The sequence below is a fragment of the Condylura cristata genome, unplaced genomic scaffold, assembly GCF_000260355.1.
Source record: "Condylura cristata isolate star-nosed mole 26May11 unplaced genomic scaffold, ConCri1.0 scaffold00019, whole genome shotgun sequence".
Lineage (NCBI taxonomy): Eukaryota > Metazoa > Chordata > Mammalia > Eulipotyphla > Talpidae > Condylura > Condylura cristata.
Window position 1 is genome coordinate 5,529,978 of NW_004567120.1, and position 13,925 is coordinate 5,543,902.

At 34.2% G+C, this 13,925-nt stretch overlaps 1 protein-coding gene across 1 annotated transcript; it reads right to left on the reverse strand.

The window, feature by feature from the left end:
- Positions 1–1,209: 1,209 nt before the first annotated feature.
- SATL1 (spermidine/spermine N1-acetyl transferase-like 1) lies at positions 1,210–13,867 on the reverse strand. Its single transcript, XM_004685884.2, has 6 exons — positions 13,436–13,867; positions 9,401–9,452; positions 3,357–3,437; positions 2,726–2,827; positions 2,143–2,183; positions 1,210–1,528 (listed from the first exon to the last, which is right to left on the reverse strand). The coding sequence occupies exons 1-6, from the start codon at positions 13,865–13,867 to the stop codon at positions 1,355–1,357; spliced, it is 882 nt and encodes a 293-aa protein (XP_004685941.1). The 3' UTR covers positions 1,210–1,354.
- Positions 13,868–13,925: the final 58 nt, after the last annotated feature.

Below are 13,925 nucleotides of genomic sequence, written 5' to 3' on the forward strand. Positions count from 1 at the left end.
AACAAGAAGAGTATTTTTCCCCCTCTGGTGAGAAAGGCAATGGGTAAAGGATTTGGAATGAATGATATTTGAGTTCAGTGTTGAGCATCTGCATCCCTATTCTAACTTGTCTGTCATTATTGCTTAATTGTCTCTCTGCCAACTGTTATGAATAATTGCCTTTCTGAAATCTTCAGTGGCTAATCATTGCCTACAGCCAGATCAAGATTCCTTAGCATGACAGACAAGGCCTTTCATATATGATCCTAGGTTACCCTAATCGTATGTTACCTTCCCCCACCCATCCTACTGCAGTATATAATATATCTATACTGTGCTACTTGCTTCTTGAACGTGATTTAGTCTCTTGTGCCTTTTTCTTTCCCTGTGTGGTGTTTCCTTTTGGAAGTTTTTCAGTCTCATCTTCCTTTACATTTCAACTTCCTACTCATCCTTCTACCTAATTCCATTGTCACCTCTCAATTCTCCAAGGTAGTATTTAAATGCTCTCATTCATATATTCCTTTGATATTTATATTTATGATAGCCCACATGATCTACTACAAAACTAGATCTTATTTAATGTTTTCCACAGTTCAGGCTTCTTGTGAATATAGTTGAATCATTGTGTAATTTATATGCTCATGAGATCAAATGCCTAGTATATAGTAGGAATCTACATATTCTACCATGTTGGTTGAAACACAGGATGCAAGAAGAATTATAGCATATCAAAGGCCTTATATTGTACTAGGAAGAATAGAAACATAAAAATAGTGTTATGTGTAATATCTGAGCTGAGATTAGTATGATCACATTGCTACAGAGGCTCAGAAATGGAATGTAGTTCTAGAATGATAAAAAGTAGCAGTGGTACTTCAGCTACTCTAAAGTTGGGAAAGCAGTTCTCTTACCAATGAGCTCTTTAAAAATTTAGGTATTTAATTTTAAATATTTAAATTATTTAAAGTGATTTTTTTGTACCTTAGATCTGTTTATAATCAAACACACCCATCATAGGTAATATTATTTATCTCTAAGAAATGCTACAACTGATCATTATATTTACTCCAATTTCAGCTATTTTAAGATGTAGCTTATATATACATCTTAAGTTAGTGTAATATGGTAGGTAAAATATAATTAAAGTTGTTTATGTGATTATTAAAAATTTTAAATGTTTCATTGAATCATCAACTATTACTACCTATATTTTGTATAATGGAGAAATGACTGCATCTGCAAAGTCTGTTTATAATTAAAAGGTCTTTTCAAACCAGTATTTGATCACTTGCTGTATTGTACAACACTCAGCCTTCAGTAAGATGATACTCAGATGTTGAAGCATATTTTGAGACAAGTTATGATGAGTTGTTTACCACTCTCCCCCTGCCATGTCCATGAGCTCTTCTCTGTTAAACCTGAACAGATGCCAGCCCTCCTCAGAGGAAAGGTCTGAAGCCCCTCGACGAGTGTAATACTCAACAGAAGCCTGGTTCCAAATGACGACAAGTAAATGCATGCAGTTACATTGGCTTCTGATGGCTATCTGTTTTAAAACAAAGATTTATTTTACTTGAAAGTTTGGTATTCATTAACATACTTTATTAAAAGTTTACTATGTAAGGAACTAGCAAATAGTAATATAATAGTTCTTTCTTAAACTTATTTAACGCTATTTAAAAAAATCCTGTTGAACTTTAAAACCCTCCATTTAAGACTTCAAAACTGGTTTGCAAAGCCCAAACAGTCTTTTTGTGAGTTCAATTCATTGGTTTTATTATTTGGTATAGAAAAAGGTTATCAAAAAGGTCACCTGATCTCATAATATGTTTCCAAAATACAAAGGACCTTGTTTTTTTTAACTATTCTCATATTGATACTGTGGACGTTATTTGATAGGTAAAACTGCCTTCTAGTCTTCCTCTTGCTTCTGCTTTGTAGCAAAAAGGTATACAGTGCAGTGGTAGAATATGTTGAAGTCAATTTTTAATTGAAAATACTCAAATACAGCATGAGTGTCTGATTTGAAAGTTCACCATTGAAATAAAAACTTCAAATTATTTTGGGGTTATGTTCACATGTTTAGATTAATTTTCTGTTAAATATTTTTAATGAGGGAAAAGATAACATAAAAATACCAATGCTAATTGTAATACATACCTGACTTAGTCTCTTCAGCAGTGCAGCCCCAATACCTAGACCTTTTCAACATACAATGCAAAATGAAGAGCCGTTAAGTTGAAAAATTCCACTTAACGAGTTGTTTTAGTTTAAAAGAAATAAAGTATAATACCCTGTAACTGATTGTTTTATTCGTAGTAGTTAACTGAAGAATGTTTTTCTTATTTTTTTCCTAATTAGAATGAGTTTCAAATGTTTTGGGTTTGTTTTAAAAATTGATAAATGGAAAATAGTCCCTGTCACTGTCATCAAGTCACAGAATTTTTTTTATCTATTTCTAGTCAAATGAGCTCAAAATATAATAGCATTTTGTAAATGCAGAAGTGTAACTATAATACCTTAGCTTATTTAAGCCTTGATGGAAATTAAAGAAAAACATTTTTCCAAAATGGGATTGAGTCTTTAGTATATACAAGGATAACTTGGATAGTGAACATATTCATGACATAGAAATGAGGTACAAAAATTAAATACCAGATTTATGCAAAAGCCCTATCTCTACTCAAATTAAAATGCAGCTTTTCATTTTTAAAGTATACTAATAAAACAAGTATAGCTTGACCTCGGTAAGCTTGTATAACATAAAAGTCCTCTAGGTAAAGTAACTTGCCGATCCAGGGGTCATATGTGAAGTAGTACATAGCATATCCAACAGTCATTTTGCCTAGGAAGAGGGAATAGATGGTGGTACACATAGGTTAATGCCTTGACTCTTAAAGTGACATAATCAGTGTTATCCCTATCAGTGTTTCAATGACATTCTTTAAAGAAATAGAAAAATGTTACTGAATTTTATACGGAAACACAATTAACCCCAAATAGTCAAAGAAAAGCTGATTAAAAAGAGAGAGAGAAAAAATGGCATCACTTTATACTACAAACCCATAGTAATCAAACATAAAAGTAATGTCACTGAGCAAAATTTCTAAAAGCATGTCAGTATAAATATAGTAGGGCAAAGCCTCTTATAACAACCTTAATAACCTTAAATGTGAAGTACATCCTTTCAAAGTTTTTTTCTATGCATATAAAAATAGGCACATTTTCTTTTAAAAAAAAGTTATCTTTATGTACTTTTATTTGCCTTTGCTCAGTAGTACATACATGCTATCAAAGTATAATAAAGTATCTGTACTTTGTTTTAAGGTAGAGAAAATACATTCCAGATTATGTTGGAAAATGATTTATTTTACCTGATGGTTTTTGTTCATTGTGTACTTCTGCAATGAGACAATAGAAAAGGGGATTGTCCCCAAAGCCATCCCTTAGTAAGTCTGAAATATCAATTCACATAGAATATGTTAGAAAATTTGCAATTGTGAGAAGCTGGGGAAATAAGCAACACCAGGAATTTGTTTCTTCACCTGCACAATTACTGGCAGAAAGTTTCCAAAGTTAGCATGTTTAAAATAGAGTTTATTTGAACATTTGCAACTTACAGAGGATAGCTTAGCTGGTATATTACTGTTTATCTCGGTCCATCCAGTAGCAGCTTTCTGACAGCCCACATCCACCTCCCTCACCACATGACAGACAACTAAGGGGACAGCCACCTAAAGTTTTAGAGTGATTTTTTTTTTTTTGAGATGGGGTAGACAATAAGGACTTTATCCTCCAAATATCAGTGTCCTGTGTTCTGATTGTGGATTGCCACTCTGAACACTGAGGTGATGTCTTGAAACTCAGCCACCCTTTTTCCAATCACTACCAGCTAACGCTTCTTCCAGGAGAATACTGTATTTGGACATTCAGAAATAACAACATACCAGGAAATCTAGAAAGCTACCATGCATGACAAAGGAACTACAGGCCTAGAAAAGACCTTAGAATACCTTAAACAATTCAATTCAGTGATCTCTGATACAGAGTTACCCTATATCAACAAAGCCATCCCAGGTGAAAGAGGGGGTTTGATTTCCAGAGTTTAACACATAAGGTTTAAATGTCCCGTTTCTGCTAACAAAATCACAGGCCTTAAAGAGAAATTTGAATATATGGCCCTCAGAAAGAAAAAATCACACATACCTTAGGATAATACCTTAGGAAGTCATAGTTCACATGTACTAAAATATTAGTAGGCTGGGGAGAAAGGGAAGAGCACCAATCTTAGTATAGGAATACACACATAGCATAGGCTGCATGTACATATTATTTGACTAAGGATCTTTTTTATTTAAAAATTTTGCTTTGAACTGAGAGTCCTGCCCAAATGAATGCCAAGGCATTGGATTCCATCAGAAATTAACCAAGCAGGCTAGGGTACACCAAGGTCAATTTAACAAGGAAGCAAAGTTCTGGGGGCTTAACATGATGAATGCAAGAACATATAACAGGCTGTTCTGATTGGCTGATTAATCTCTGATGGGCTATACTGATTAACGATTGATAATGATTTTTGTTCAATTAACTATAAAGTAGTAGAAATGAGATGTGAGAATGGTTTCTTCATGATGAAATTGCTAGCCAGCTACCTAAATAAACACACTTTTAACAGATTCATTTCCTGTCTCTGCTTATTGCCTTTCAGTAGTGACAAATAGTAGAATCCAGCATTATTGGCAACAATACTTTTAAATGACTGTCTTAAAACTGTTCAAAGAACTAAAAACATGTACAAAGACAGGAAGGATATATACTATCAAAATTTAAATATCAACAAAGAAATAGAAATTATGAGAAAGAACACCCACTAAAATATTTAGAAGTTGGAAAGTATAACTGAAATGACAACAGCACTGTAAAAGTTCAAAATCAGAATTGAGTTAGCAGAAGAAAAAAAAAAACTTGAAGCTAGAACAATTAAAATAAATATAAGGAACAAAAATAAATACATTAAAAGAAGCCAAAAAGTAAACAAGCCTGAGGGATCTGTAGCGCCCCATCAAGTGGACCAGCATAAACATTATAGGACTCTCAGAAGGTTAAAAAAAAAAAAAAAAAAAGGGAGGGGGAGAGACCATTTGAAGAAATTATGACTAAAATCGCCAAAATTGATGGAATCCATGATTCTGCAGATCCAAGAAGCTCAACAAACTCTAATTAGTATTAACTCCAAAGATCCCCACCAAGACATACAATAACCAAATTGTTGAAAGACAAAGGAAATACTAAGAGAAAAGCAACTGGTCACATACAATGAATCTTCAGTGGGATTAACCAGTTTCTTGTCAGAAATATTGGAGACCAGACAGCAGTACATTGATATATTTAAAGTGCTGGGAGGGTAGAGAGGGTCTCAAGTGAAAATCCTATCAACTAAGAACTGTATGTCCACAAATACCATCTTTCAAATTGGAGAAATTAGGTTGTCTTAAAATTAGAAGTGAAAACACACACACGAGAGTGTTCCTTATCACCAAACCTGCTCTGAAAGAAATGCTGAAAGGCTGACATGAAGAAATTCAAAGTTATATGAAGAAATAAAGATACAAGTTGTGTGGTTGAAGGTAAATACATGAGTGGAGGAACTAATGTTATTTTTCTTTGTTACTCCACTTTTTATGTTCTACATTCTTAAAATCACAACTGTATAAAATCAGTAGTGTATATTACTGTGTACACAATAAAAAGATATAATCTCTGACATTAGTTACATATAAGGGGGACAGATATATAGAAGTTTTGTATAGTATTCAAATTAAACTAGTATAAATACAAATTAGTTTGTTAAAACTTTAGGATTTTAAATATCCCCATGATAATTACAAAAAGAATATAGAATAGGCACATAGGAAAATTAAAACATTTTGCTACAAAAATCAAACAAAAAGAAGGTCGTAGTGGAGGAAATGAGGGGCAAAATTAGTTATTTGGCACATAGAAAACAAATAGAAAGTAGTAACAGCTCTCCTTTATCAGTAATTAAATATAAATGGATTAAATGCTGTGATAAAGGGAAGATAACAGAATGGGCTAAAATAGATGCTGATTATATGACTCATAATAAAAAGCATATACAATAGTTAATGTGAAATAACACAAAAAGAAATTTCATGCAAAGAGTATTTAAAAGGCTGCTGAGGTGGCTGTACTTATATCAGACAAAATAAAGAAAAAACAACTGTTCAAAGAGACGAGGAAGAATATTATATAGTGATAAAGTGTCAATTTTCCACAAAAATAAAAACTTTGATAAATATTTATGCACCAACCAATAGAAATCCAAAATACACAAAGCAAATATTGTCAACATTATAAAGGCACTTCTACAATGATAGTAAGAAACTTCAATATTTCAATTTCAATAATGTACTGAATAACAAAATATAAGAATAAATTACTAGATTACTTCAGCAACACTGTATCAATCAGTTGGACCTAACAAAAATATACAGTACATTTCATCTAACAGAATACGCATTTTTCTCAAGTGCATATGAGAATTGCTCTCACATTTGCCACTTAGTAGGCCGCAAAAAGTCAATAAGTTGTGAAATATTGAAATCACACGAAGTATCTTTTTCAATTATAATGTAATGGAGCTAAAAATCAACAACAGAAGAGAAACTAGGAAACTCACACGTGTGGTAATTTGACAACACACCACTTGCCAGTGGGTCAAAGAAGAAATCATGGTGGAAATACAACATATAAAACTCATGGGATACAGCACAAATGATGCTCAGAAGTAAGTTTATAGCTATAAATACACAAAGAAAAATCTCAAGTAATAACCTAACATTTCATCTTAAGCCAGAAAATGGAGCAGACTAATCTACAGCTAAGAGAAGGAAGGTAACAATAAACAATAAAATTTATCTCTAACAGAGCTAAACCAAATAGAGCATAGAAATGCAAATAGACAAAAATTGAAACCAAAGTTAGTTCTTTGAAAAGATCAAAATAACTACGATAGAAACAGAGATAAAGAGAGCAAATAAGCAGTTAAAATCAAATGAAACCACTGCTACTGACTTTACAGAGATGAAAACATTTGTAAGAAAATTACTATGAGTTGTAATTCAACAAATTAGACATCTTAGAAAAGGTGTACAGATTTCTTGAAACTTTCAAATTTTCTAAATTGATTCAAGAAGAAATACAAAATCTGAAGCCCTAGAACAAGAGTTTGAATAAGTAATCAAAAATTCCCAGCAAAGAAATAAAAAATTCCCACCAGATGATTTCACAGTGAGTTTTACCAAACATTTAAAGAAATAGCACCAGTCCTCAAATATGTACCAAAAAATAAATAAATAAATTTGAGAAGGGAATGCTTCCTAAACTCATTTTATGAAGCCAGCATTACTCGTGATACCCAAAACAGTTAAAGATGGCATAAGAAATGAAAAGTATAGATGAATATCCTATGTTAACATGGATGCAACGGGCCCTCCCTGGTGGCACAACGGGTTAGGATACAGCACTGCTATTTGGCCGCAGCAGCTTCAGTGCAAGTTCAATTCCTGGCCCCGGAGGTGAACCACATGACATGGCAGACCTCTCCTGACCCACCTGCTGCTCCCCTCAGCAGTGTACTTAGTCGAACTGCCTATTCTGCTCCCCTCTCTGTCTCTGTCTGGTGAATCCTCTCACTGCCCCTACACCTCTGGCCTGTACACCAGTTCTGTCTGAATAAATAAATAAATCTTAAAAAAAAATGTATATATATATATACATATATATATATATATCGATGCAAAGTTCCTCAACAAAATAACAAATTTAACCCAACTGCATACTTAAAGGATTATTCACCATGACAAAATGTGAGTTAAGTTATCCTAGGATCAAAAATATTCAGTATAAAATCAATATACTATATGTTAACAGAACAAAGGGAGATAACACATGATCTTAAATCAATGTAGAATGTCACACACAAAATGTAATACCCTTTCATTATAAAGTCCCTCAGAAAAGTAGGAATAAAGGGAAATTCTTCAACATGATAAAACGGTATTTTTTAAAAAAAGTTAACTTCACCACTCACCGGTGAATGAAAGCATCCCTCCTGGGGAGAAAAAGACAAAGATGCCCAGTTTCACTTCTACTATTCAACATTAAGTTATAGCGAAAGATATTGTGCAAGAAGAAGAAATCAGAACCATCCAAATTAGAAAGAAATGGGTAAAATGATCTCTATTTGCAAGTGATGTGATCCTACTGACAGAGAATCAAAAAAACTACCAAAGCTAAATCTAGCAAACTTGCAAGCTACGAATGTGAACACACAAAAAAATCAGTTTTGTTTATATACACTGCCAAAGAGCAACCCAAATGTAGATTAGGAAAGCAATTCTATTTCCTATAGACCCTAAAGTAATAAAATACCTGGGGATAAATCTAACCACTGACATGAAATACTGTAAACTATAAATCATTGTTGAAAGTACTAAATAAAAAGATCTCTTGTACTCATAGATGAGAAGACTTAACACTGTCAGATGTCAATACTATCCAAAGACAATATAAAGATTCAGTATAGTCCTTATCAAGGCCCTCCCTGGCGGCGCAGCGGGTTAAAGCACTGCACTGAGAAGCTAAAGCCACTTCCGCATGAGTTCGATCCCCGCCCGCCCCAGAGGTGACCACATGGCGTGGCAGACCTCTCCTGACACGCCCGCTGCTCTCCTCAGCAGTGTACTTCGCCGATCTGCCTGTTCTGCTCCCCACTCTGTCTCTGGTGAAGCCTCTTGCCGCCCCTGAGCCTCTGGCCTGTACCCCAGTTCTGTATGTACAAATAAATAAATCATTTTTTTTTAATAAATCTTTAAAAAAAAAAGTCCCTATCAAAATTCCAACGTCTCTTCTCACAAAAATGGTAAAGTTGATCTTCAAATCCTATAGAACTCCAAGTATAATTTTATAAACCTTAATAATCTCTTCTGTTAACGTTATTTGCTGCCTAACAAATTACAATTCAACACTAACCTACTGTATTAATACTGCTATCAATATATAATAAAAAATAGCTTTATCATTTTACTTTCTCATCTATCTCATTGGGCATTAAATTATACTTTTTTGACTAGTTATACATCTCATTCAACACTTTAAAATTTAGTTGAAGCCTATTGCAGCTGCAAATGTATAAAAGCTCATATCATATTAAAAATGTGCAAATATAAAATGTGGAGCGCTATCAAATTTATGTCCTATACATATAGATACTATTATATACCTTTCTTGTATACCAAGGACAACCACTTCCACACATCTAGGCACACATAATACTGGATATATACACTTTGCAATTTTCTTTTTCTAGATCTAAAAGTACCACAGAATACCTTACCTGTTGTTGTTAGCTTAACTGCATCTAGCATATTTTCACAGGCAGCCAATTCCTGTTAAAGTTGAAAAAAACTTTTAATTTATGGTTTAATAACAAGTTCTTAAGATGATAGTCATGAAGTTTTAATGGAACATTTACTAGTATATGATAGACCAGTATATGATACTCCAGACAGTATTAAAAGTGAGTCAGACTTAATTCCAGTCATCTAGAAACTTTATAACTGCTCATGCAACAAACGCATATATTACAGAGGTTGTCAATACTTTCGTCATATGAAGGTCAGTTATTCAGGTAATTATCTAGCCTTGAATACAGCAGGAAATGAAGAAATATAGCTAAAAGAGTTTCTGAGGATTTTGGGTAGACGTCACAAATCATATGTAAAATATGAAGAACAACAGAGGCAGTGCGGACATAATGGATTCTAATAGAGAACTATGATGACTTGGGAGTGGATGTGGTGTGCTACCATATCTGAAGAGGTGTGTGTGACTCAAGACCTTTACATCATGTACGGTGTTGTAAATCAATGTTACCACATATCAAAATGTATGTACTATAGAGTTCATGGGCTTTACAGAAATCTGTAGTGTTTGCTTCTGAGGTATTTTTCTCAGTTAAACTTTAGACATTATTTACCTTTTCACAGTATCAGTTTTTTACACATTCTGAATAATTCTCCATGGTTTGGAACTCATACTTGGAAAGAAATTCCCCACTTTTGTATAATAAAAATAGTTGCTCAAAATCAGCTTTTTAAATTTGTTCTGGTTTTATTGAGCTACAATTGACATTCAACATTGTATTAATTCAAGGTGTACAATATAATGATTTGATATATACATATATTGTGAAAATATTGCCACAATAAATTTAATATTGATCATCTGAGTCCATTTTTTCTTGTGATAAATTTTAAGATCTGTCCTCTTAGTAACTCTCACATATACAGTATATCTTTATTAACAATAGTCACCATGTAGTATATTATATTCCAAAAACTTATTTTACAAGTGGAAGTTTTAGCCTTTTGACCACCTTCACTCCCTCTACCCCCATCCCCCCACCTACTCCACCACCATATCTTTTAATCACTCATTGATTTTAAGTGTTTAACGTTGATTCATGAGGAAGCTTTTTGGTGTAAGAAGTGAGATACAATTTTACCATTATCTTTGCCTCCCAATTAACCCAACACCAATTGTGGAATTACCCATATTTTATTAATTGAGCTGAAATGTTCTCTTTAGAATGTACTATATTCTCACATATACTTGAGAAACCCAGACTCTCCATTCTGTTTCATTGATCCATCTCTGTTTTGATCTATCTATGCATCTGTGGTAAGAGGTTACCATAGTATTTTAATTGCAGTTTTATAATATCTGGTAAGGATCATTTCCCCTCACTAATCTTATTTTTGGGATTTTCTAGAAAATTCATTGTTTATTTTTTCATGTGAAAATATGGGGATTTTGACTGGGATTGCATTAAGTTTATAAGTAAAAAATTGTTTAAACTTGTAAAGAATATAGCAAGAGCCAGATTAAATTGAGCATTTGGTAAGAAATTTTATCTCAATGCAACCAGAGCCCAATTGAGCATTTTGGCTATAGTGTAGAGCACCTCCCTTGAGACACTATGTGCTCCTTAAGAGCAGCGAGTATAATTCAATAATCCCTGTATCCTTTACAGAACTTAGCATCTGGCCTTTCTGTTATATGCATTTGATGCTGAACAGTGGACAAAAATCAGATATTAATACCCCATATAGCATTTATCTGTGGATCACCTAGGCTCCAAAACCATTCTTTTGGGGAATGACCTAATGAAAACCTTTAGTGGAAAGTCTGGTAAGAAGTTATTACTATCTAGCTGTGAAATGACCAGATCCCCAAGTAATGTGTTGGTGAAGTGATTGCGAATAAGATAAATTTGATGCATACAGAGGGTATTAGGAAGAATTTTGTAGCAGGATAATGAATGAAACCTGCAAAATACCCAGCTAAGCAATGGAATAGAATACTTATGGTGGCAAATTGAATTTCCTTTGCAAAGAGAATGTTTTGTAGTTTTAGCAAGTGAACATGAGTTAAGGCAAGTGGACATACATGTATTGAGAAAAACATGAAGCTCAATGCTAGCTAGTCATTGCATTCATGTCTGTGATACAGACTAAGTGACCTTTAAGTTATTTTTCCTCATTAAAATTATTCCCAAAAAACATCTGCTGTATATTTCGGTATATGAAACAAATTCAAAGTGTACAAATACAGGTTTATGGAAGTGTTAAGTCCAATGATGTGTTTTTCACTTGGTGATAGCAATAGCCCTATTTGAAAGCTAAGGGAAGTACATTTTCAGGATATAGATTCATTATCATTCAATAATAAATTTATCAATTCCTAACCAAGTGTCAGATACTACGCTACCAAAAATTCCTTAAAATTATTTTCTACCTGAAAGTCTTTGCTTCTGGAATAATTAACATATGGTATGTAGCATTTTGATTTATGATTCATTCATGCAGATTAATACAATTTAAAGAAATGATGTTGAATTTATGGGGATGGAATAGAAAGGAAGATATGGAAAGATAGATAACCCAGTTCTTACAGAGTTGTAATAGTGCATAGCCCCATTTTAAAACATGTATTTCAACTAGGAAGCTTTTATTTTATTTTGGCCATGAAAACACATTCTCTGCTCAAATGGAATACAAATGGCCTTATTTAGATGAGATTTATATATTCTAGTACATGAAAGCCTTTTCATTACAAAACTCTTACAAATTTTCTTATCTATAATCTGCATCTTGCTCCATCCAGGTATTTATTACATTCAAGTATCTGAGCTACTGTTTTCATGTGGAATTGTTTAAGTTGTGGTCACATAATTGCTGCTTTCAGTGCTCCAGAATTTCAGCACAGTAACTGTGGCTATTATATTTTCCCCTTTAATACACTGGATGATTCAGGAATACAATTAAAATGAATTTTTAATATGTTTTTTAACAGTTCATTTATTTTTGTCATATCAATATTTTTATTAAGGTAACATTGGTTTAAATTATCTTTTGTATTTTAGAAGTGTAGGATTCCTCCCTTCAGCAGTTGTTGCCATAAATGATTTTTTTTTAAAGATTTATTTATTTGTACATACAGAACCGGGGTACAGGCTAGAGGCTCAGGGGCAGTGAGAGGCTTCACCAGAGACAGAGTGGGGAGCAAAACAGGCAGATCGACGAAGCACACTGCTGAGGGGAGCAGCGGGTGGGTCAGGAGAGGTCTGCCACACCATGTGATCACCTCCGGGGCAGGCGGGAATCGAACTCATGCGGAAGTGGCTTTAGCTTCTCAGTGCAGTGCTTTAACCCGCTGCGCCACCAGGGAGGGCCCCACCATAAATGATTTTTAAGCCAGAAAATTTTAAGCCATTTCTTGGACTTTCGGAGGCAATATATCAATGGGCTTCAGGAGTCAAAGAACTGTCTGAAATTGTATGGGAAATTTGTTGTGGGTAAATATTGCTTTCTGGACAATCAATCATTAAATTATACAAGCATTTATAGTGTTAAAAGAAACAAAACTCACTACCCTAATACTTAGCCATTGATATTGGTATTTGAAATTCTATTACTGACAGGGCATTTATTTGAGTTAAGAATTCCTTTTCCAAAAAAAGCTCTTTTGAAGTTAAAATTTCCCCAGGATGGACAATATATTAGGTCCCTGGAATTTCCACTAATTGGGTCCTCTGACTTTTTGTGCCCACTCCTATATGTCAGTTAATTTATGGGTAATCATTTTTAAGTTGTTGAGTCATTTCAACAATATTTCTATATAAATAATACTATGGTCTTTATTTTGATGTAGAACATGAAGCTTAGAGAGGCTAAGTAACTTCCAGAAGTTTGCATACACGGTTCTTAATTAGCAGAGTCAGGAATAAGATACAGCCTATGCCTTCCTTACCCTCAGGTCCAAACTAATACTAAGAAGCTCCAAGGAATAAGGAGGGAAAAAAGCTTACTTTAATTAGGTGCAGGATTTCTGGGCAGTCACGTGCTTCCGCAGGTCTTACCAGGAATGAATCATTGCATGGCTGCTGCATGTCTGATTGGCTTGGGGCTTCTTGCCTGATACCTACTTGACTTGGAAATGGTTGCCTCATGCCTGATTGGCTTGGATCCAGTTGCCTGAAACCTAGTTGGCTAGGACCTGGATGCCACATGCCTGAATGAATACTGCTGTATTGATTTGGGCCTCGTTGCAGTTGATTCATGCCTGATTTTTCCATGCCTGGTGTCCTCAGACCTTGTTGGCTTGGGCCTAGTTGCCATGGGGCAGGTTGTCTCAGGCCTATTTGGTAAGGGTCTGGTTGCCACATACTTGATTGACTGAACCTTGATTGCCACCTGCTTGATTGACTGGGCCCTTGTCGACTGGGCCCTGGTTGCCACATGCCTGATTGATTGGGCCCTGGTTGACTCTTGCCTGATTGACTGGGCCCTGGTTGACTC